The sequence below is a fragment of the Ornithodoros turicata genome, chromosome 2 (genome assembly GCF_037126465.1).
Source record: "Ornithodoros turicata isolate Travis chromosome 2, ASM3712646v1, whole genome shotgun sequence".
Taxonomy (NCBI): domain Eukaryota; kingdom Metazoa; phylum Arthropoda; class Arachnida; order Ixodida; family Argasidae; genus Ornithodoros; species Ornithodoros turicata.
In genome coordinates, this window is record NC_088202.1 from 64,874,568 (window position 1) to 64,900,036 (window position 25,469).

The 25,469-nt window shown below is 43.0% G+C and overlaps 2 protein-coding genes across 3 annotated transcripts in view; one reads left to right on the forward strand and one right to left on the reverse strand.

Moving 5' to 3' along the window:
- Positions 1-1,483: 1,483 nt before the first annotated feature.
- LOC135385508 (NADH-ubiquinone oxidoreductase 49 kDa subunit-like) lies at positions 1,484-17,496 on the reverse strand. The gene is made up of 12 exons (XM_064614857.1): positions 17,368-17,496; positions 16,740-16,843; positions 11,822-11,931; positions 11,405-11,606; positions 10,994-11,106; positions 9,883-10,121; positions 9,355-9,474; positions 8,240-8,369; positions 7,114-7,209; positions 4,025-4,108; positions 3,269-3,326; positions 1,484-1,646 (listed from the first exon to the last, which is right to left on the reverse strand). The coding sequence occupies exons 1-12, from the start codon at positions 17,460-17,462 to the stop codon at positions 1,609-1,611; spliced, it is 1,389 nt and encodes a 462-aa protein (XP_064470927.1). The 5' UTR covers positions 17,463-17,496; the 3' UTR covers positions 1,484-1,608.
- Positions 17,497-17,565: 69 nt separating this feature from the next.
- Positions 17,566-25,469, forward strand: part of LOC135385510 (RNA-binding protein 42-like) — a 162,427-nt gene continuing 154,523 nt past the window's right edge. The window contains exons 1-3 of one of the 2 annotated variants that reach the window (XM_064614859.1): positions 17,566-17,584; positions 17,843-17,929; positions 24,356-24,462. In XM_064614859.1, coding sequence (XP_064470929.1) covers positions 17,877-17,929; positions 24,356-24,462 — 160 coding nt within the window. In that variant the 5' untranslated portion in view covers positions 17,566-17,584; positions 17,843-17,876. Of the gene's footprint in view, positions 17,585-17,620; positions 17,646-17,842; positions 17,930-24,355; positions 24,463-25,469 lie in introns of those variants that run through there. The other variant, XM_064614858.1, reaches the window with a different exon arrangement.

Below are 25,469 nucleotides of genomic sequence, written 5' to 3' on the forward strand. Positions count from 1 at the left end.
TGTGGCATAGTGGTTAGGATGATCGCTTCCCACGCCGTGACTGGAAGGTGACATGGGTTTGAATTCTGTCACCGTCTGTGCTGTCTGAGGTTTTCCCTGGGTTTTCCGATGACGCAGGACGCATACTAACCCCCCTGTCCCCCACTCCTTCCTGCTGCACTCTCTCCATCTGTCCACGTCTGTACGCAGCTCATAGCCAAAGTTGCTTCGCGGCGCTAAAACGGAATTAAAAATAAAAGTCCGCAAGTTGGCTTCACCTAACGCATGCGTGCTTTAGGAGAAGCCCACTTTACAGAGCTGTCGCGCAACTCGCGGGCTGACAGTACGTGCTAGGCCTTTTGAATCAAGCCGTTGGCCAAAAGCATTACGACAGGTCTGTTCTACTCAGAGGAATGGAAAATGATCAATCGTTGCCTATTTTTTGCCTCAATATTGGTTGATTTCATTTTTTATACGAATTTCGGGTGATGCCCATATTTTCCGTCACCCCAAGAGAGAAATTCACTGATTGTGATTGTGCAAACAGAGTCCGGAATATCGAGCAACGAGGCTGCACGGCGTCCGAAATTTTGGACGTTCTTATACATCAACTCTATGGGTCCCACAGCCGTTCCGCGAACGAGTCCGAATAATCGAGCATGTCCGAAAAATTGGTAGGGGTCTAATGGCATCAGAATGAAATGCTCGCTCACGAGCAGTGATGCTGATGACAATCCACATGCAGAGGTGACAACCTTTAACAAAGGCTTCAGGAAAAGCATAGACTAAATATTCAGGTTCCTCAATAATACAAACAAGTTTTATGGCTCCTAGAAGTCTGAAAAGTAGGTAGGGGACTGTACATAATTGATTTTACTTGCTGGCATTGGCTTTAAAATGGCTAATATCAAAAGTAGGTACTATGGAGTAAGGCTCAGAGCAGCCACAGTGTGTTCAGAAGTGCAGCATACTGCAATAATGGCCTCTTGTTGCAGCACTCTGCAGGAGGAACTTGAAATGTGACAGAAATGCATCAAATACATGTGTGCCCACCTTGATAGGTTTGGCTGCCACACAGTCAGTTGAAAGCGAGAGGGAGAGAGAGATTATGGGTTTAGTGGCACAAAGGCGGCAAAGGCCAAAGAGCACCATAACTATGGTGAGTGTGTGGAGCATGGTGGTGGTGTCAGTTGAAAGCAGTACCAGCAGTGTCTGGCTGTACCACAGAAAGAGCTTTGTGAAGAAGTTTCTCCAAATTTCCCCGAGCCCCTCCGAGGAATTGGAAGACTTGAAACGGAGCAAACAGTCTGATTTGGTGGGCGCTGACAAATGAGCACTTTCTCTGCTGCTACACTTGTCTTTCATCCTCTTTTCTTCTCTCTCCCATTTCTCTCTCCCATTTGTCTCTCCCTATTTCTTTTGCACAGTCATGTGCTCCTCCTCCTCTCTCCTTTTGTTTTACAACAAGAACCACTACCAGCAGAACAATAATCACTGCAATAACTCGTGTTGAGCAGTTTTATTTTAAAGAACACAGCCCCTCACATGCCTAAGCAACGTGAAGAAGATGCTAGATTTCCTATACTCGTTTGCTGTGTGCTCGCATAAATACAGTCTTCGATGTTTGGTCTAACGGTCGATCTCACCGAAAACCACGTCCAGGGTACCTGAAAAAGTAATTTATATATGCAAAGAACAGACCTGTAAAGTAATTAATTATAAGTAATTAAATTACTATAATTAATTACATTCTTAGTAGTTCATTACTTCCAGAATTACATTCAATATAATGTAATGTAGCATGTGCACAATTTAAGATTATATCAACAGCTACAGCCATTGAAATAATGCTACAGCAACAGGGGGCTATAATTCCCATTTTCTGATTACCTCGTCTATTACATAATTTGAAATGGAGCTTATAGGACATGCGTTCTTTTATGATATGTTAGTTCTCATTGTCCTACGATTAAGCACTCTGCAATTACACTGGAAGATAATTCTGCCATCATCTCTAGGCATGGAAGCCGTGTCGGATATTTGCAAGTCCTTGCAACAGCAATAGAAGTTCTCATGCAAGGAAGAATGGTATTACACAGTGTCATTTATATAGTGAAACAGCTTTTTCTATCTACAGGAAGAACAAGCTCCATCCATGCTGCCCCATCCATGCTGCCCTGTACCTTAGTTCACAAATCCTAAAGGTGTAGCATAGTTTCCGCTCAATTAAAATTTAATTAACAAAGGTGCACCTATTAAGGTTCCTATTAGCTAGGAAGCACAAAACAACAAAACTGCAAAATGTCTTTCCACTTTGTTGCATCAGTTTTGAGCTCTTGTATGCAACATTTTTCAATTTTTTGAATGTCTTTGACTACAGTCAACCCTCGATTTATGAACCTTCGATTTATGAATTCCCTCGTTTTATGATAGGAGCACAAGGAACCAAACTTTTTACATGAGTTTTTCCCTCGTTTTATGAACCTCGATATCCGAATAATGAATGGAATTTCTGGGAACGAATAGGAGTTGCCCAGCGTTTTTGCTCTCAATTTATGAACGGATCGTTCCGAGGTCAACAGAAACCTTCAAAGGGATTATTCTATGGTCTTATGAATGATGCCAGAAGGGACGAAACTTTTTCCAGGTATTGCACCCTCGGTTCTTAAACCCTGGAAATCCGGACAACAAACGGGTTTTCCAGCGACACATTAGGGGGACCAAGTGTTCCTGACCTCAATTTATGAATAAGGTGGCCGCAGGTCAGAAGGATTTCTGAGCATCCAGTGACATGGTCCCGGTCCATGTCAGCTATTGTGCTAAATATATGTTACATTATAAACGCAATCCCAACTCTCAAATACTGCTCGATAGTACTCACCTAACGGAATTTTCGATTTATGAATCCCTCGATTTATGAACAATTTTTCAGGAAACCGAGGGTGTTCATAAATCGAGGGTTGACTGTATTTCTTTAGTGTCTTTCAACCGTAAATCACTCAGTTTTTGTATTAATGTCGTCTACAGCTCCTTGGCTAACTGGGCAGACTACCCCGTTTGAGCAAACATACATAGCAGTTTTCTGAGGCACTACCTTCTATGCATTGATACGGGGTGAAGGAAGAATTTAATGGAATAGTGAATATACGGACAATGTCTAACATTGTACTTTTTGTTCTGAGCATAAGACAACAAATTTATCCGCTTGAAATGGGGGTTCTCAGCCAAATTATGAGGATATTACATTGTGCTCTTTTGCATGCATTATAAATAGTTGAAAGCTGCTTACCAATGATTGCCACAATGTCAGCCAGCATGTGATTCCTTCCTATGTAGTCTAGTGTGGACTGCACAAGGAAAAGCATAACAATGAAAGTTAGTTACATTTCTTGCATCATTCTGCAACAGTACTAAAGAAAGAAAACTCGCTACAGAGTGCCTCAAATTACGAGAATGAGTAAGGTCTCATGATAACCGAGGAGCACAGAACACCACACATTGTACTAGATAGGACATGAATGCCAGAACAGCACAATCTTATTTATGAGGCAAACAAACTTGATACAGGCCAACACTGAAGTGCTCTGTCAAATTCAACGTGTACATATCACCGACTTGCATACATGCACTCCCTTCTTGCCTTGTGCTATAGGAAGCTTCTCTAACTGTTTAATATGATTTAGAGAAAACTGCCATCTTGCTCATCTTCGTAGATATTGTAAAAAAAAAACTTAATATTCCAAAGGCTAGTAACCCAGTACTGGCACATTCACTCCTGACACATCTTAGTTTTCCTGACAGTCCCTTAGCACATTGGGAGGTGCAGTATGTAAGATATAATCTCTACTTGCACCTCACACATTTGACTTCAATCCAGTTCTGACTGTACACAGAGATGAGAGCATGACCAATTGATGAGTAACACGAAAATGCATGCGCTAACATAGCATAAAAAACAGCTACAAGTACAATAAAGATTCTTTACTGCTTGTGCACGATGTGGCTTGGTGTCCACATTAGAGCTGTGCAAAGGCAGAGAACTTACCAAATGTGCAAACCCAGGTGCCTTGATTTTGCACCGGTATGGTCGACTGCTGCCGTCTGAGATCATGTACAGTCCGAATTCACCCTAGCAAGAAAAACAAAAGGAGGTACAAAGTTTCAGTACCGTATGCAGGATAGAGAGGAACCTCGCTAATTCAAACTTGCCTAATTTGAAATCCTGGTTAATTTTATCTTACTGACCCTCAGTCACGCAAGCGCATTACAGAGGGGAGTGGTACAGGGAGTTTTACGACATCAAATAAAACAACCAAAGATTAGTAATCATTGCAAGCTAACAGGAAATTAATATTCAGATAAACACCGATCATACACAGTCAAATACATACAAATTACAAAAGCAATTTACACTTCTATAAACAGAGATGATATTTTATGACAAGAGCTGGGAGACTGCATTTCGAAAGGAGTCTGGATTAGTTATTTTAGCTATGTTGTGCGGGAGGTGGTTCCACTCAGCAGATGAGCGTGGGAAAAACGAGTTAAAGAAATAATCAGTGTTGTATAAAGGGATGTGAACTTTGCAACAATGATCAGTGTAAGATGAGATGTATGAAGGGCTAGTGATGAACTTATATTAAATTCCTTACAATGATAGATTTTATGAAACAGACGAAGTCAAGGCACTTTCCTACGTACATGATTTGAAGGGTTGTGGTGGTTCTGTGTTCATGCACTGAAATCTAACCCCATAAACTGAAGCATATGTGCCTCACACGCGATAAATTTGTAAGTTATTTCTACAGAACTGGCTGGGATTTTCTGCACCCTTAACACTCCTGCACCCTTCCCCTTGCTCAATAAATGTCTGATTCTAGTCGACTTGTCTCAGTTTGCTTTATTCAGAAACCTGCTCAATTCTATTGTATCTATTAGTCTTGCTTTCTGCCGTCGTTGCGACTTCAAATTAACAAGGTTTTACTGTATATATATATACTATTTACAACTATCTACACTTCAACAGCAATCTTCAGATCGGAGTGCCTCTGCACATTTTTGTAATCATACCATCAGATAGATGTTACACCACATGCTCTGATTGCCATCAGTTTTATCACGAAGCAACACAAAAGCACCATGCAACTTCTCAAATAGCTGAATACAACATATGGTGGTTTCAGTAACAATGATCTAGCTTGTTTTATTCATAAGTTGCAGCTGCAGTTACTGCACCAAATATTTAAAGAGAGGTATATCTCATTTGGTGATCTTTCTCGAGGCATCCAATTGGCTTAATAAAAAGCACTGTGCTAACTCATTTGCTCCGGGTATGTATGCCAAAAGTAGAGATGGGGAGTACTTGACGTACGAAGTGCTCAAGTTCTACTTCCCAGTATATTTCTCAGCACTTGTCCTTTGCCTTAACTAACATACATACCTGCACAGCCAGTGTGCTCGAGTAACTAGCACACCCGGAAGTTGGGCGTCCTGATACCACATTGCACGGGCATAGAATCAGTGCGTGTTTTCCTCCATCTAAGGCGTTATTTTTTTGAATGAAAGAAATGCGCCAATTATGTGACTAAATACTTTATATTTCTAGTTGTGTACTTCGTATTGTACTTTTATCAACGTTTCCCATCAAGCACCCAACTGGTAATGCAGAGGGAACACATTGTTAACATGTTCAGAAAATGCAGCTGACAAAAATGGAACTTATCATTTCTAATTGATTTATTGTTTCATTTATGCAGTTTACGAATAGTGAAATGGCAGAAATCTTTGTGTTTACCAAAACTGTATGAGGGCCCAAAAGACGACGAATCCTGTTAATTCGAAATCGCATAATTCAAACATCGAAACAATTCAAACTGGTGCTTTGGCCCAGTTTAAGTAATCTGCATTTCAAGGGCAGAAAATGCCCAGTAACTGGAACACATTGGCATTGTTCTTCATGGTACATATAAGGTCTGTCAAAAAGGGCTCCTCATTTCCCATCTCTGATTCCGTTGGAGAAGAGCACTTGATCTCCGATTTGAAAGGATATCTTTCGGTGCTTGGATCGAATCTTGTCTTCATACCCTCCAAATACTTCGTATGATTGGTGTGGGCACAAGTTATGTGCGTGCTGAATGTCTATGCCAGAAGCATCACAGTCGATGTTGTTGTGGTCCTTGGTGTTGATCGGATCGCATGTGACGGGGTTTGATCTGCAGGGTTTGATCGCATTTCGTTGTATCCCGTGCTGTGCAAAGCAGATCCACCAGACATTTACTCACATTCTTTGAAGAGGACATCGTCCATGCTTACGGAACACCTTGAACAGTCACTAACGACAACGACAAAGTTCTCATATCTATGGGAGCAATGAAGTATTTCACCGACCACCACATCGCACGACGGACTACAGTGCCCTACACTCCGGAGACTAATGGAGTCGTCGAATGGACCAAAGGTAGTGATTTACCCGTGCTTCGCAAAAAATTAGCGGAGACATTAACCACTGAAGTGATTACCTGAAATGTTCCACTTTCCAAGCGAACGTCACCGACCATGCCGCATTAGGAACATCTCCATTTCAGTTACTTTTTAATTACTTCCCCCCACGATATATTGACAATGAACTGAACATCGGCTGTGATGCTTCCGGCATAGACATTCAATCCCATGGCATGCAAAGCAAGTCAGCCTCGCTATTTTAAGGGGACCAAGACTCATCCCGTTGACTACACAGCCAACGACGAGGAGTGAATGACGGCCAATATTTCCTCGAAAAACGGGTTCAACATCGTAAACGATGCTGATAGGGTAGGGGCTGAAAAAAGTACCTAATGTAAACGCGTATTCTTTTCGGGCTCGAAATGTTTTGATGCTTGCCTGTAAATAAATATATTGGTATATTAATGAGCCTCCGCCATGACGTGACCATGAACGTGCGGTAAGTCCTAGGAGGCAATGACTAGTCTCCGATGCAGCTTGTATGCATTGGCAGCATATCAAGCTCCTCATTCAGAGCAACTCTGCTTTATTCAAAGAAATATTTGGTCCCTTGAGCTCAAGTTAACGGAATTGCACTGTACTTTTTTTGCCACTGGTAAATTTCAAGAAAAAAACTGAAGTAATTACACGAACCTTAGGTGCCTCTACAGCTGTGTACGTGGCTCCTGGAGGAACTTGGTATCCCTCTGTGAACAGCTTGAAGTGGTGTATCAGCGCTTCCATTGAAGTCTGCAGCACCAAGAAAGAAGCGATTTCACATCCATTTCTTTCTTCACAGAGTAAACCCGATAAAACCAGTTTCTACCTCACATCATCATTGCTGAAACCTGAAAAGCCCCCCAAAATAAACTTGCCAAACTGCAACTCCAACCACCAAAACAGGCCCCGGAGAACACTAATCGCTGCACACTCAGCACAGCTGCTAGGCGTCTCGTGTTGATGTGAAATACGAGAAGCACACTTTTTTTTTTCACCTGAAAAAATGCTTTTCCACCTGAAAAAATGCTTTTCCACCCAATATAAGACTTGGGCCTGAGTGTTCAACAAGTGTTGCGCTAAGCCTATTGCTTGTCAATGGACTAAAGAGTAGCGAGTCCTGCCTCTTTCCAGCAGTTGGCACATTGAAAGGGAGGATACTTTTCATGTACATACGGTTCCCAATCAATTTAGCTACAAAAATTCAAGGGTCTTTCAAGGGCCTTGCAATTCTCAGCCGCCATTTTACCTGAGATATAAAACCCAGTTTATGGCCAGGACTTCATTATTCCACAATAATTGGCTACAAGTATCACACAGCAGAATACAATGGGACTGTACAATACTGATCAGTTCACGAACGTGATTCAGGACTCCTGGGGCCCTATTGTCGTTAAAGTAATTGACTTGGATTACTTTGTGTCTCGCCTGTCATTGGTCGTTACGTGAAGAAGGCGTGAAGAGCAGAAATGAATGCCAAACAGCCTGAACTGATAGTCGAGCTCTTGATCTTGTAATCTTTGTGATAAAGCAGATAACGCACGAAGAATGCAGGATCAAATGCTCGACTATTGTTTGAGGGTGAGTGGCATTCACCTCAGTTCTTCACGCCTTCTTCACGAAACAACCAATGACTCAAACAGTTTCATGCAAGCAAGCCCTGGTTTTACCCCATCTTACATCACCTGAAATAAAACCTGATTTTTGAAAACGCACAAAACCTGAAAATATGATGGTCTAAAAACACATCGTTCGTGTCTGGTGATACTAGTATTTCTATTACCTTCATCTCGTGCCTGGAAGGAGGTGTGCACTTGTTGTCGTCTGTCTTTATTGGCCCGGGTGGCATCTTGTTCAGGCACTGGTGGATGATGCGCAGACTCTGACGCATCTCTTCCATACGGCACAAGTACCTAAAAACGGCCAGCTTTTGTTTGATTAAGAGGGCAGGAGGAAGTATCATAGAACTATACACCTGAATGTAGAAAGCTTCTGGCACCTTCGCGGCGCCCGCGAGATTCACGGATTGCTGCGTGAACGTGACACGTTCACTGGCATCTCCGTCGTTCGCGACATTCGCGGAGTTCACTGATGTAGTGAGAACGTAGCGTCGGTTTAAAATAGCAGTGAAAAATATAGACTCGTAGGGTCCCCACAAGCGTTTGGGTTCCTCAACACCAGAATTTGTGAATTCCAGTTGCCTGAACACTCACAGAGCTAAGAAAGTATAATTTGCTTACCCTGAATATGTGCCAGGAAACGAGACATTGAATTATCACAAACTATAGCGTAACACATTTAAGAAATTACAAAGCTTTGAACAATGTGGTGTCTTTTTTATGAGTCACTTTTTGCTTTGCCGCTAATTTTGCTTCCACTGCACCAGTGTTATTTGTCACTAGTACTCACAAATGGCTTTTACTACCAGATTTTTGCAGCCTCGCTGCATGGACAATGACTGAATGACTGACTGTCGAACCGGACAGCTCAAAACCAGCGCGAAAAGGAGAAGCCTCAGAAGGAAAATCCCTAACCTTTCAGCGACTCAGACTTCCTTTTGTAGGCACCAGATTCCTCCAGACCCTAATCTCGCGTGCCATCTTTCGCTGCGGGAACAGGACGCTTAATAACCGAGGCGGCAGCTAAAAAGTGTTTCGTTGTAGCGGGAGTTAAAATACATTGATCTCTATGGCTCTCTGCCGGATAATTCAAATTATTGCGCCCTATCGGCAATTGCGTTATATATCGTGTTTCGTTATAACGAGGTTTGACTGTATATTTAAAAAATATCAATATTTTAATCAATTTTATCAATTATTTTTTAAAATGATATTCATATTTATCGATATCAAAAATTTCAATACATCTGCATCACTACTGTATCTTCATAATGTTCACCTGTCGTAGCAGTCTCCCTTCCTACCAACGGGTACATCGAATTCAAAGTCCTGGTAGTCGTCGTATGGCTGTGTTTTCCTCAGGTCCCACTTGATGCCAGAGCCACGAAGCATAACTCCACTGCAATCCAAATGAACGGAAATAAAACAACATTGCTATTGAGACACGGGGAGCCAATACCTTATAAAAGCAATTCAGCCTACTGCTAAGAGCAAACGTTAAGGCGGTGGATTACGCAAGTTGAATTTGTAGTACAGCGGAATCCCGTTAATTTGAACCCAAGAGGGACTGAACATTTGTTCAAATAAACCGCAGTTCAAAGTAAAGGGAGCTGCTCTGAATGAGGGCTTGATGTGTGGCAGTGCTTTTTTTTTCTTTTTCGATCCGCTATCACCCGCAAAAATAACTACTCAATCCGAACCCAATTTTTCACTATTCACACTGCACTACACTAGCTTTCCACACAGGCTATACCACAACAGCAGCACACAAGGTTTCCAGAAGAGCTTAAGAAAAAAGGCAACCCACCTGCAGCCCCAGTTGAGAGCATCTTCCGCAGATATGACTCCAATGTCAATCGTACGCTGTTTCCAGATACGGTTCTGAGTGAGCAGGTCCTCCACCTCATCTAGCCTCTGACTGTACTTCTCTGCCCAGGCATAAATGTCATCTAGCAAACCCAGGGGGATGTCCTGGGACACTCCACCAGGACGCACATAGGCAGCATGCATGCGTGCTCCGCTCACACGTTCATAGAACTCCATCAGCTGCACAGGTTGGTAGAGTTTCTCAGCAAACAGATCATGAAGATTTCTTACTTAAAATTCTATACAGCAAGCGAAGGCGTAACCACGGAACGCATAGCCTACATTCTTCAGACAGAACTTGACCACACGGCACGGTGAAGGCCAACCACTGCCAACGGCACCTAGACAGGGAAAGCCCGCACACTCGTCGACGTGACGTAACAAGTAAGAGTCAGCCAACCAGGATCGTGTTTTCAATGGCCGTAGCCAATCACGAACGTGCTTTCAGCAGTCGTAACCATGGAGACGAACCACCGTCGTCTGCGAGTGGTGATTGAACGTCCCTGTATACCAAACGGGGAAAGCTTATCTTTCTCAAAAGCGTGTTGCACATTTTGTCTGCAGATTGAAGTCTGCGGGTTCGAAGTTAGGTGCAATCATTTGTGGGTTCTCGAATTCGCAGAATAGGGAGTCGCAGCAGTAGCAGATGAATTCTGACTTTATATGTCCACGTAGCGAAGGAGGGAGATGAGGCATTAAGCAGGCCTTCTGCACCTAGGTGGCGTTGCCTCTGCACAGAATGATTCCGTTATCACCTTTGATCTGTTAAAAGCACAGGGCATACGCCTTTTTGTGACAATTAGTGTGACTGCATAAGTGTCACAAAAAGGTGTACACCTCGTGTTTTGCACCAATCAGAGGGCAGAACGATGTCATTTGGGATGGTGGTTGGCTAAAAGTGTGCCATGCAGTGAAGTTCTGGGAGTAGGAACTACACACATATTTAGTGAAGTAGGTAATTACTATCTTAGGACCAGACTGATTGCTTGTGTTTGATGAAACAGTATTTTAGTGCTTGCACATTTTAGCAACTTTTTAGTGTTTGGACCCACCTTCTCTCTCTCCTCGAAAAGCCAGAAGAAAGGTGTCAGACCACCAATGTCGAGACAATGAGTACCCACCGCCATGATATGATTAAGGACCCTAGTGATCTCAGCAAAGAGCACTGCAAGCATACAATACAAAGTTGCACTAAGCACCGTGTATTACACATTGTGCGAGCAAATACGAAGCAGGTCACACATGCGAGCTGCACTTAGGTGAAAATTTTAGCACATGGAAGAACTTCGTACAAGTCACTCATACTGTAATAATGTACATGACAATGACATGCAGAAAGGTGCGCCATCTCATTAATTCTACCTTCAGATAATTCAACCCAGTTTTCGTGCTCTTCTCGGAGTTGAAGTAACAGAACTGTGCCGTTCTACCGTACTCTGAACACAACCGTCTCTTGAACGTACCTCGAATGTACTTGGCCCTCTTTGGGATTTCAATGTTAAGCAGCTTTTCCACAGCCAGCGAGTAACACTGCTCGTTGCACATCATGGACACGTAGTCGAGTCGATCCATGTAGGGAAGTGCTTGGGTGTAAGTTTTGTATTCCATCAACTTTTCAGTGCCACGGTGGAGCAATCCGATGTGCGGGTCCGCTCTCATTACAGTCTACCGGGAAATGTGTTTGGTTGTAATCACAGTTCACTTCACAGAATATTTGTGTAAATCATAGTTTCTGCACTCAAATTAAAACCGCAGACCACTACATAACTTGGAAAACTAGGGCACATTTTAGTCTGATTGCCCCTCATTATAGTAACACAAACCCTGGAGAGGAAGAATCTCATTGAAATCATACAGCCAAAGAAAAATGAAGCGCTCACCTCTCCGTCAAGTTCCAAAACGAGCCTGAGCACTCCGTGGGCAGCAGGATGCTGGGGCCCAAAGTTGATCTCCATGTTCCGCACTTTCTTTTCTTTGGGGGGCATGTTTCCTGACATAGAATCAAGCAAAACAATGCAGAAGCACTAACAGATGCACTGCAAATTACAAAAAAAAAAAAAACTAGAAAGGTCACGTGTGCGGTTAGACCTTTGCAGAAAAGTCCCATGTGGGCTTACTTTGGAACTTGATAGCTGAACAATATCTGTGAGCTCCAGGATAGTGATAACACATTTTTAAGTGAGACTAAAAGCAGGCATTCTAATTACAAAAATGTAACCCAAGACAGCAGCATGGTTCCAATAGGGACGTTCCCTCTCAGATCACTTTTTGAGAAGCTATCTCCATGAGTCATTCCTGTACTATGGCAACATAATGAATTCCAGTTTACGAGGAGCATCGAAGTGGAAATAATATGTTTGCGCAGTACAACGCGGCCGTCAGTCACAAACACATGCAAAGACATTTTGACTCTATTACAGCATTTCAATGTGATTACAGTTTACGTAGACACTGAGATGGTAGCAATTTTTAAGTACCATGCGCCAAACAAGTACGAGGGTGGTTGCATAAGTTTCCGGCCCGATCAACTTTTAATAGTCATAGAGACGAAACAAGTGTATCACTTTTCGACATAGTCACCCTTAACTTCGATGCACTTTTGACACCTTTCAACCAGCATTCTTACACCCTTGAAAAAATAGTCCGAAGTTTAGTCCGCAAAATGCTGGAAAACTGCCTCTTGCACCTCACTATCGTATTGAAATCTCCGTCCTCTGAGATCCCTCTTCAAGTTTGAGAACAGGAAGCAGTCACTCGGTGCCAAGACTGGACTGTAGGGTGGGTGGTGGATTTCTTCGAAGCCGCACTCCTTCAGTGCAGCCTTGGCAACAGAAGCCATGTGGACAGGGGCATTGTCCTGGAGCAACCGGACACCTCGACTCAACCTGCTGCGCCTGTTTTCCTTGATGGCGTTTCGCAGTCGGTGCAGGAGTGAAGCATAATAAGTTGCATTCACTCTAGTGTTCCTTTCTTTGAAGTCGATGAGGAGGATCCCGTGACAATCCCAAAATATTGTTGCCATGATCTTCTTTGTGGATTGTGTGACCTTGGCTTTTCTTGGGGGAGCTTCTGCTGATTTGTGCCATTCCATCGACTCCTTTTTCGAAAGGGGATCATAGTAAAGCACCATAGTCTCATCCCCTGTGTGGCAATTGACTTCAATATTTCTTCTTTGTTCTCTTGACAGAGCTCCAAAAACTCTTTGGCAAAGACGACGCACTGTTGCTTTTGAATTGACGAGAGAAGTCGTGGCATCCATCTCGCACTGACCTTTTTCATGTGAAGGCCCTCGCCGATGATGCGAAAAACAGTTGTTTTGGAAAGCCCCAGCCTTTCTGAGATCTTCACCTTCAGACGCCTGTCGCTCAGCACTTCCTCCTCGACAAGAGACAAATTTTCTTGTGTCACCACTTCCACTGGACGACCATCGCGTGGATCATCTTCAATGGACTCTCGCCCCAGTCGAAACTGCTTAGCCCAGTCTTTTACCATTGTGTACGATGGAGAGGCTTCCTTGTACACGTTGTCCAGTCGCGCTTTATTATCTTTAGGCGAAAGTCCCTCTTTTGTCAAGAATTTTATCACAGCGCGGTACTCGATTTTTTCCATTTTAACTGAAGAGTGCACCCTGGCTGTTTGAAATGCCGCTCTCGAACCGACAAAAGCATGGAGAGGGTTGAGGGTGGTGCTCCGGCCCTCCAACAGATGGCGCCACGCGTCCTTAATCGCATTTTCTACCTCGAGCCGGAAACTTATGGAACCACCCTCGTACATCAGCACTGGATAAGCGTGTATTATAAAAGAAAACCAGAACACACAAAGGAAGATTAGGGGGCGAAGTAAAGCACTTCAAGAAGGTTGTCGTACGAGAACTTCAACAGGGCCCATTAAGGGACGGTTTTGCTGGAGAAAACAACATAGCTAGACAATCAGAACGATGAGCCATCCCATTAATGGTAACCACACATAACAGTTAATGCAAGAGCCAAATGTTCATAGGACAACAACATGTCAAGGATCTGTCCACTGATCCAGTGGCTGTTTTTGAGAAACTATAGTAGATATACAGGGTGTCCCAGCTAACTGCAAACATATTTTAAAAAAATATATATAACACTTTTTCCAAGATGAAATCAATCGCAATACGTATAGCATATGCTGAAGGGCACTCCCTAGGATGGCATTAGCAAAGTCCAAAGGCAATGTCTTAATTAACTTTCATTAATTAACTTTTTAATTATAAAAGCTACAAAGTTGTCCCAATGAGAACATCTGTTCCTTTCGGCCGCCTGATATCGTAGCCGTTTCCAGAACAAAAATCCGTTCGATAGATCGCCCGCAAAAAAATCGTGAAGGAACGCCATTTTTTTCTTTATTTTGTTCATTGCGCATCTTCGCAGACGCGTATTTCCTTCATCCCCAACGTGAGAGGGGAAAGGAGTACAGTGCCGCCTCATGCGTCGAAGATGAGCTTTAACTTGCGGAAACAAAATAAAAACAAATGTATAGGGTGACTCTATCAGAACTGGCCTTATCTTGGGTTGCATTTTCTGTTTCCTTTTAATCTTTTTCCAGGACGCGGGAGGCGATGGTGTGCTCTTTCTCCCTCTCACATTGGGGGTGAAGGAAAGACGCGTCTTCTAAGAAGCGCAATGAACAAAATAAAGAAACAAATGGCGTTCCTTCACAAATTTTTTGCGGGCGATCTATTGAACGGATTTTTGTTCTGAAAATGGCTACGATATCAGGTGACCGAAAGGAACAGATGTTCTCATTGGGACAACTTTGTAGCTTTTATAATTAAAAAGTTCATTAGTGAAAGTTAATTAAGACATTGCCTTTGGACTTTGCTAATGCCCTCCTAGGGAGTGCCCTTCAGCATATGCTATATCGCAATTGATTTCATCTTGGAAAAAGTGTTATATATATTTTAAAAGAATATGTTTGCAGTTAGCTGGGACACCCTGTATGTAAGTATGCAAACGTAAGAAAATTATATGACATAAGTCACCACGACAATGTCATTGAATAGCATTTTTGCAGAAGCAGTAGTTATCACGAATAAATATAAGCTTGTTCAGAGAGAGTAAGTGCAGGCTGGCATGCTTTGCGCGTGTCATAAGTCCCGTGATTGAAAACACCCTCTGTGGCAGGGTGCTTGTCGCCGGCACACACAAAACGCGCTATTTGCTACACACTTATCGAGCGCAGAAAGAGCGACAGGCAATCCACGTGACAAGACCACATGCTATGGAGTGATGGAGCTGATTGGTGTAGGTGCTAATCTGTTGGCTCGATAGACTGCTTTCCAACCGAGATAAGGCGAAGGTCGCGTCATTTCTGTGCCCAGAAAGTGCGTACTTCTTGCTTCGGCTCATTTGCATAGTGACATTCAGCGATAGATATTTTAGCAGACGTGTGCGTTTAAGGGTTTCTTAAACATGGAATGGCTTTCAACGACGAATATCTTCCGTTCTGCTATCTCACTTTTGCGCGAAATCCCCTAATTACATAATTAATTAATGAATTTTAGGTAATTGGTGATCTTGTAGTTAGATACTATCTTCGAGACAATATTCGCCTGGCCATATAACTAAAATGCAAACATGGCATCTATTTTGTTCCGCTTGTTTTTTAAATAAAAATTCTGTAACAAATTTAAAAAAAAAACACCCTGTATATGGATAATGACCAGTGTTATGGTGTTGGTGGATGACCAGCAAACAACCTGCAGCATTCGAATGACAAGTTTCTCAGGAGTTGTGTCACCAGGGGCGACTGTGAAACAAAACTGTGAACCATAAATAGCCTATCAGTGACGAAAGTCTTACTGCTAAAAACACAACAAATGAAGCCTGGGACATGCATCGTAAGATGCAAGAAAAACAAACAAAAAGACTAGGTACGGAGAGCTTTTTTGTGGGAAAATGGATCAAAATGGGCACATTATACAGCAGCGCACATTTTTCAACATCAGAGGTGGCGTGCCGACAGTTTTGGCCTGGTGGCAGTGCACACCTCTACTGCCAAAGCAGGAGCCTCTTGTGCCTTATGTGGTCCAAAGCCAGAGCAAGAAATCGCTATAATGCGCCAAGAAATAGCCTTGCAGGTGACGCTCAAACCTGCGTGCGATGACATCGTCCTCTGAGAGGCAGTACTTTCCTCCTCTCCTATTCCATGAACTGCGCAGTGCAGAGAATTCTGAAAGCGTTTATTTGTCTTAGCTCACCAATGGCTTCAACACAGATTTTTTTCCCATTCATTCGAGACATCAAATGTACCGGCTTGTTCGATTTGAGGTGGAACTTGCCATGTGACAGTTAGCATTTAAGATATCATCAGGGATAAGGCTTGAGTGGATAGTAGGCATGTGCAAATATTCAAATTTCCAAAATGTTGAAGCCAATAATTCTATTTGAATCAATTTTTGAATCGTATACCAAACTCCATATTTCAATTGAATTGATGTCCCTTCCAAACTGAATATATATTCTAATAGTTCCAAAGCAGTACACATAAGGTTTAAAACAGCACAACAGAGGCCATAAAACAAAGCGAGTGCTACTTCATATTCTGATCCATATGAATATATCACGTATACATGCTGTACACATGCTCATACCTGTGCATGTGTATCCAGTCCGGCTATACGGTTCACTTCATATCACTTCGGTTATGTATCTGTTTGCTGCAGTTTTAAAATGATTATTGACACATGCCTAGAATATAGGCTGTAGTGCCAGACAAGCGTAGGATGTGCGCATGTGAAATGCTTTTAAATGATGAAAGCAAACATACTGTTCCATGGCAACTTCATAAGTTTTGATGTCACCTCATCTGGATACATTACGGGCCCGCTGAACCGGTTCAAGAACTCTTCGTCGGGAAACCATTGTGCACCTCTGAAAAGAAAATGTAGGTAACACCTTGACATTTTGAATTGAGCCAGTTAACTGAGCAATTACATAAGGTAGCTCAAAGCAAGAGGTGGGTGAACTCAGTCACAGTGAAATGTTTTGTTGCACACACTTGCAAATCTCCATTCGGTACTTAGCCGGCTGCTTGTGCACACTTTGTTGTGAACGGTCTACTATCTGCACTACAACCTCTTTGGACGGAGGCGCACATTAAACCTACGTAGACAGGTGCGTGTTCATTTCTTAGGTTAACTTTTATTCATTTCATAGTCTGTACAAGGACTATCAATGGGACCACTAGGCATGCCGTAGTTCTAGTTCATTCCTCTAGTCCCCTCTGAAGCTCAAGAGCTTAGTATTACTGCACTGAAACAAAAAGAACTGCACAACATAGAAGATATTGGAATACAAGATGCGTACACTGGGTCAACTACAGTGTCATCGCATCGCATTGCCACATTGCAATACATGAATGATGTCAATGAAATGCATTTTCAGGAAGGCGTTACCTAATAAACTGAAGACAACTCCCAGCTCTGAGAATCAATGCATTACGAGCATTAGAATTCAATAATTTCACGGCTGAGCTCAGAGCAGAAGCCATGATCACCTTGCTACAGCCGGAAACCTGCAGAGTTCAAATCAATCCAATCCAAGCCAATCTTAATTGAAGCGGAAATGGAGCTGAAACTGAAAAAGAACTTCGCGTAATTAATTAAGAAATACGTGAGTGCTATTCTTGTGCACTGGGAAAGCAAGAAACGAATACCTAGAGGGGCTATTCAGGGTAATTTGACAAAGTTTTTCGTTCCATGATAGAAGTATTTAACTTACTATTTTTACTTGCCTTATGGAGCTGTGGTGGCGCTGAGTTCAATTTGTCGTGGGTTTCTTCGGTTTTGTTTCGTGATCGGTTTGGCGAGTGCATCCCGCTTCTCAGTGTGTTCGCGCTGTATTGATTCAATTTTTGTTGAACTCTTGTAGGTCTGTATAGTGTTTTGACATCAGATTTGCCAAAATGGCCAACATAAGTGAAGAACGACTTAAAGAAATGGAAGAGGAGATGAGCCGGTGAGTAGCGGTTCTAAATCGTTCTTCGACTACAGTGATAACAGACTAGACATATTATTTGAAATGACATAATAGAAAGCCTTACACAATGCATGAGTACACTTTCTGAATTTCTACATTCCCAATGACGTACTGCGGGATACGACACAGCCAGCTTCACCCATTGTATGGAATCACGCTGGAAGTGTGAACTACAGGGTGGGTGCAGATAAAGTAGCCCCACACTCATGCACGCATGGTGTTGTGGAGCTACTTGATCTGCACCCACCCTGTACAATTATAGATTGATTTGAGAAGTCCCGAACAAATCTAAAAAAATGCAAAAAGGGGGTTGGCATTTGGGGGGCACATTTGCAGCCTCAGTTGTCACACCTTGAACGAACAAGTTCCCCTCAACAACCATTCCTCATACCCTGATGACCGTGACGCTCCAACGATTTCAGTGAAGTGAAGCTTACTGGCCAAACATGCCAAATGCAAGAGACGTCTAAAGGGCAGGAGTCCATACGCAAATGTGCTTAAATACCAACAACATTGACATGATCACAGTGATGGCAATTGTGACAGAGATAACAACAATAATGTTAGAGGAAAGCTATCACTCAGTGACCACGTGAAAGATAAGAGAGCTATTAAATGAACTAAAATGATTAGAAGTTCAGAGCTCACAACATGTGTTTCAATTCAGCCAGAGTAGTGGCAGAGCAGGCTTCGAATGGCAAGCGATTCTAAAGCGTAGGTGCTTCGACGAAGAAGGTAGAGGACACACTGGTAGTGCATGGGCGATTCCACGCAAAATGATCCAGTGGACCTGCTCGTTCCTTACAAAACTATCGCAAATTTTTACGAACTTTTTTTTAGCAGTCCCTAATAGTGCAAAACTCAATGTGGCGGGTGCTAGACACGAGCAAAGTTCTGAGCGCTGGCGAAAACTGTGCCTGGCGTGAACGGCAGCTGCTGCTCATAGGAAGCACCTAGAACTGTGCGGTTTTCTTTTGCATATAGAGGAAACCATGCTCTACACAGAGTTCAAATCCTGGTTGTCGTGCTGTAATCGGTGCTGGTATACAAAGGCCGGGAGTTACGCAATTTTCCTCCTATTTCACGATTTTTTTGTGGAAAATCAAACAAGTAAATTTTCATGAATATTTTTTCCTGACAAGGCGTCATGGAATACTTCAACAGGAAAAAATCGGAAGACACGTAACTTTTGTAGTCATTGCAGGAAAATAGGAGAAGTATGCGATTTTTCCAAAATTCGCTACAATCGACCATTAAACACGCAATGAAGAGGTCGGAAGAGAAGTCTGAAACCAACGCTGTTTTATAGAACGAGCCTTCCTCTACAACATATTAAAAAATCTCGAGGGTGTTTTTTCGTATATAAGAGAAAATGTTTTTTTTTGTAGTAGAGGGTACTACGGCCACACTGACCCACGTTGCATGTATCCGGTTGGGTGCTATGTTTCGTGGGCTCCTGTTTTAATTCTTTCTCTTTCCAATTTTTCTCTGGTCTGGTTGGGTTTTAATGGGCAAGCAATATGCTGTGGCACAGACTTCTGCAAGGTACCGTAGTCTTTTCTTCTGTAGCATAACGCGCGTATTGCAATCCTGGGTAGTTAAGTTTATGGCATTGCTTCCGGCGTGCACGATGCAAACGACGGACATTGGGGATTAGCGGTGATCGGTGGTCTAAGTAATACCTTTTGTCGTGTGAGCTAACGCCCTGCGCAGATGAGCTTTTTTACATCCGCATCCTACCCGAAAAATCTGCGTCTCCCAGGGCACCCAGCAATAGTTAAGTTTCTCGATATATCAGGCCAATTTTCCAGGAAATAAACGTTATTTCCCGTCAGCACAAAACAGCACACAAAAAAAGGCTAACAAAAAAAAATATAGGTAAAAAAAATATAAAAAAAAAGGACAGGCCCTGAGCGTCAATGATGCTACCAAAGGATACATGACAGCAAGTACAAATTTATCTGCCATGGAAGAGTATACGGTACCAAGCACAGCAACACATTTTGCAACAAAGGGGATAAGTTGGGTTTATTGCAAGTGAAACGCAAGATTGGCGCCGAACGCGCACCTCGACTCGAGACGCCAGAGATCTCTTACAGACGCGTGAGCGGCTTGCGTACACATTGTACTCTATGTTCGGTACCTAGTGTGGAGCAAATTGATGGCGCAGTCTCGCGGTTTATCCGCATCTGATCCTCTCCTGATCCGGCGCCATCCTCGTCCGATCCGCAGATCACAACAAGCGGCCATATTTCATCCAAACCCAGAAGTTTCTTGCAGATATCTGCGGGTATACGCTTCCATACGCGGATGGTACAAGGCTTTATATAGCTGTGACCTCACTGGAACCTAGGACCGCATGGACGATGAACCACCACCACGAGATTCCGTCGTTTCCAGTAGTTCTGCTGTGTAAATGACGTTTTTGCATGTTCGTTTTTTTCTTTTAGCGTTATAATTTGTTACACATTTCGTGGTTAATATTTTAGCTGAATTGTTCAGCATTTAAATGTGACAGTTAAAGGGACTTTCGTCAACTGAACATGCATCTAATATATATACTATATATATGCCTATATATGCCTAATATTCATACTAGTGAATTGGAAATCCACAGCGCTCAACTGGAGCCATGTTCCTTTGGTCTGGATGGTTGTCATATTGAAAACCAACCAGAAAAAGATCGGAAATATGAAAAATTAAAACGGGAGCTCAAGAAACAAATATAGCACCCCACCGGATACATGCAACGTTGGGTCAGTGTGGCCGTAGTACCCTCTACTACAAAAAAAATATTTTCTGTTATATACAAAAAAACACCCTCGAGATTTTTTAATATGTTGTAGAGGAAGGCTCGTTTTATAAAACAGCGTTGGTTTCAGACTTCTCTTCCGACCTCTTCATTGCATGTTTTACGCTCGATTGTTGCGAATTTTGGAAAAATCGCATACTTCTCCTATTTTTCCTGCAATGACTACAAAAGTTACGTGTCTTGTGATTTTTTCCTGTTGAAGTATTCCATGACGCCTCTTCAGGAAAAAATACTCATGAAAATTTAATGGTTTGATTTTCCACAAAAAAATCGCTGAGTAGGAGGGACTGGAACGCTGTGTAGAGCATGGTTTCCTCTATACGCAAAAGAAAACCGCACAGTTCTAGGTGCTTTCTATGAGCAACAGCTGCCGTTCACGCCAGGCACGGTTTTCGCCAACGCTCCGAACTTTGCTTGTGTCTAGCACCCGCCACATTGAGATTTGGGAAGAAATGTTTCGTGGTATGCCGCTTTGCACTATTAGAAATCGTTAGAAAAAAATTCGTAAAAATTCGCGATAGTTTTGTGAGGGACGAGCAGGTCCGCTGGATCATTTCGCATGGAATCGCCCACATGCAGGATGTTGCTAGAGTTCAGAGAGTCCCCCCCTCAACCTCATTAAACGGATGGTCGCATCCAGGAACCCATCTTTGAAACCGATACCACTATGTTCGGCATCGCCTGACAATCTACTTGGCTAAATTTTTAGTTTGAAAAGTTCTTAGATATTAAATAAAATTTTTTTTAAAGTCAGCGCTTCTTCCGCTGCTGCAGGGACTCCGGTAAGAACGATATCATCGTAACGTCACCCCCGAGCTGGAGAAAGATGTCGTCCAGATGGCTGTAATGCTGAGGCATCTCTTTTCTCAGGGCTGTGCTCTGATTGGTGGTGTAGGGAATGACATTTTTGCCTTTTTCGAGAGACGGAATTCTCTCATACTCTCAACATCCGTCGTCTGCTCTTGTCATGTATTCCATTGAATAGCAGTTAAACTGTGTCACTATTTGGGATTTTCGATACCGTGGTCAGTGGTAGACGAGGAATAAAATAACACCATAGCTTCAAAATCAACTGGAGTGGATGCGACCCTTTAAGTAATTCTCTATGAATGAATTTCTGAACATATATCTGACTAGAAAAGACTTATCTTATCTTATATGATCTGATCTGGTCTGATCTGGAAAATAGTCTCTTATTCAGCCTTGGGACTGTAGTCTCCTCTTGTAAGATACGTCACTTGCCCTTCTGTCTATTAAGTAGAGAGCACTCGACACATGGCCTAGTTAGAACTCCTTTGTGGTGGGTGTCCTTTACTGCTTTTTTTATATTCTGTGTTAGCACTGTGAAGCAACCGTGGCTACGAGCAGCGTACAGATGTGGACAGATGGAGAGAGGACAGCAGGAAGGAGTGGGGGCCAAAGGGGGTTAGTATGCATCCTGGGCTGGCTTCTTGGGGAACTGTGCTGACATTCGTCCGGAATGTCTTTGGAAAACCCAGGGAAAACCTCAAACAGCACAGACTGAGGTAGGATTTGAACCCACCACCTCCCAGTCTTCAGCACGACCTGGGCTACCACCAACGAGCGGGACACCTTAACCCACTCGGCTATGCTGCTGGTCCTTAACTGCTTTGAAGGACACCTTGCTGAAAGGAGGTGACACCAGTGACACACGACAGCATCAGTCTCCCTTTCGCTCAGTAATGCCAACCGAAATGTTTCTTGACAGTATTCTACTCGCGTACCTTTGTGAGGTCTTTATAAACTGCAATTATTAAATTAGCCGCAAAATGGCTTTCCGACTTCATCCGATAAATAATTAAAATCTTCAAGTTGCGCATTCTTATTTTTAAATGCCATGCTCTAATAATCGCCATCTGGTTCTGTGTTCGAGGCTATGCCTTTTTGCCAGTAAAGGAGATGAGCAATCTCCTGTTCCACAAAGGCCAGCTTGCGAAAGGGATTATCTCCTTTATCGTGTGTCATGGGAAGCAAACACCGTTCGGAACGCTGTCCTTCTCTGGAAAGGCCTATATGCTGCTTGTGTACCAGGGGTATTAAATTGCTTTCTTTGCATGGATTCAATTGGCTTCTGAAGATCAGCTCGGTGGGGACTCCAAATTGGCACACAAAACCACAGTACTGGAAATACCAGAGGTATGTACCAGCGGCAGGCCGAGTGGGTTAAGCGTCCCGCTCGTTGGCGGTAGCCAAGGTCGTGCTGAAAACGGGGAAGTGGGGGGTTCGAATCCTACCACTGGCTGTGCTGTTTGAGGTTTTCCCTGGGTTTTCCGAAGCTTTTCTAGACGAATGTTGGCACAGTTCCCCCTGAAGTCGGCAAAGGACACATACTACCCCCCCACCTGTCTACCACTCCTTCCTGCTGTCCTCTGTCCATCTCTCCATATCCGTACGCTGCTCATAGCCACAGTTGCTTTGCGGCGCTAACACATAATAATAATAATAATAATAAAAGAGGTGTATGAAGCATACTGAAGACACGGGGAGGCATTGCTCTTGATGTCCTTGTTACATGACCGTTCATCCGATTTGCCTCTTAGCAGATGTTGTTGATGTGTGGTACGAAGGTCAGGCGTTGGTTGAACTAGACCCTGAGAATTTTAGACTCTGGCCACATCCACTTTCTGTTTGTGGGAAGTTGTTATATGTACGCTCTCTGGAGTTTAGAAACATTCCATTAAGTTCGGACCATTGGTATATCTTACTTAGGTCAGATTGCAAGACTTGTTGGTCACCAGTGTGTGTGGTCTGTTAATGAATGTGGTCACCCACATATAGGAGTTTGCAAGTCTCAGTGTGGGACAAGAGGTCATATATGCAGAGAATGAACAGGAGAGACCCTATCATCGATCCGTGTGGCACACGTTTGGGACAAATGCATTCGTTTCACATTTGAAAACTATTTGAGTGTGAAAGGAGCAGTGTGTTAGATAATATTAAACTGTCAATAAAAGTGGTGCCACACACCCAGAACTCTGGTTCACATCGTAATTTACCACATTATCTGTTCATATCCTAATGCCTCTAATTGCGAATCATGCAGATGCAATTGAAATTTATTATATAAGGGAGACTGAATCAGCAGCTATACCTGTGCTCCAGTGGTAGCCAAATAGTTACAGACTTCAGCATTTTGAAATTTAACAAAATTCAGGTAGATTTCTAGTGCAACCACCAGATTTTTAGTGCATGCAGTGCAGCATGATACTTATTGCATCATTGCAACATAACTGACTCATGAAACCTTACCTTCATGTACCTTAGGTTGAGAATGGACTAGAATAGACATCTCTTGCTAAAGACGGCATATCCCCCCTGTCCCCCACTCCTTCCTGCTGTCCTCTCTCCATCTGTCCACATCTGTACGCCGCTCATAGCCACAGTTGCTTCGCGGTGCTAACACGCAATCAAAAAAATAAATAAATAAATAAAACGACATAGTTCACAAGTCCTCACACAGACCTGCCCAAAATTTGGTTGCAGGACATGCTTTGTGTTGTGCAGAGCACTGTTTGTATGCTATACCTGTAATAGTGTGCTGTCTTTCCTAAAGTTTTATCATTTCCCTTAAGGTTTGAACAGGAAATCTCAATGCCAGAGACTAAGATCCCTGTTGCAAAGTCACCTCTTCGTCCATCAATGCCTGGCGCTGTGGCACCAAGACCACCGATGCCACCAGGTATGGGTTCTGACAGAGCTGATTTTCTTAGGTTTTTGTTTGTGCTTGCAAGGTATTTCTGGGAATTCAGAAATTCTTCAAGGCTGCAATTATCCTGAACTGTTATTATCAACCAGGTTTCCAGAGCACTAATCCTTCAGTTGCCCTGAAAGACAGGCACCAACAGGGTGATCAGAAGAACAATGCAGTTTGTCACTTACACATTCGCGTCACTCGAGGAAACATGCTTGGTAGAAGGCTAAAATGCTGTCTGAGTGTGTGTTGTAAGAAGATACATTACTCTTAGTAAACAAGTACCGTAAAACTCTCAAAGGAACCACGAAGAGATCCTCAAATCTTCCACAAGCATTTTTAATGCATTCATTGGCACTAATACGATCACCACACAGAGTATGAACAGAGCATTGTTTAGAACAACGGATACGTATTAATTAAAAACGGGGAAAAAATGATGGGAGATAGGACAGTGATTCTGCCACTGGCCACGCATGACATCAGAAGCCCTATTGGCGGACAGGCCTAGAATGAGTAAATGATACCTATGACATCAGGCAGCTTGTAAGGGGGGGGGGGGGGGGGGCATGACTGCTGCTCACGGCTATTTTTGTGTGAGAACTGTTGTTTCATGCAGGGACTGAAACCGAAACAAATTTCGATTACAGTTGCAGTTCAGTGTCAGAACTCTGAACGCGGTTCCGGTTACGGGATTTGCCGTTTTAGTATTTGTGGTTACCGGTAACGAAACAGTTGAGTCAGTATTTTTTTTCTGTTTTCTCTAGGATGTATCTATAGGCTGCGTGGATGTCGCAAAATGAACTACAAAGTGCAAATGGGTAAAAGTGGACATATTTGTCTGTTGCACTCTGAAAGTGTGGTGCAGTGCTATCTGCCGACCACTTTTGCTGTTTGCGACATTCCTCGTAAAATAATTTGTTGTGGTCTCTATTATCTTGCGCACATTAATTTCACTTGTGCTGTAACAAGCTATAAGGGAAGAAAAACTGTGT

Bases quoted from the DNA above. Each gene is read 5' to 3' on its own strand.
- LOC135385508 (XM_064614857.1), bottom strand. From the start codon at position 17,462: ATGGCTTCTGCTCTGAGCTCAGCCGTGAAATTATTGAATTCTAATGCT. The intron at 11,607-11,821 runs GTGAGCGCTTCA...ATTTCCCGGTAG, and splicing joins TTTTGGAACTTGACGGAGAG to ACTGTAATGAGAGCGGACCC. The intron at 8,370-9,354 runs GTGAACATTATG...GGCCGTTTTTAG, and splicing joins AAGGGAGACTGCTACGACAG to GTACTTGTGCCGTATGGAAG.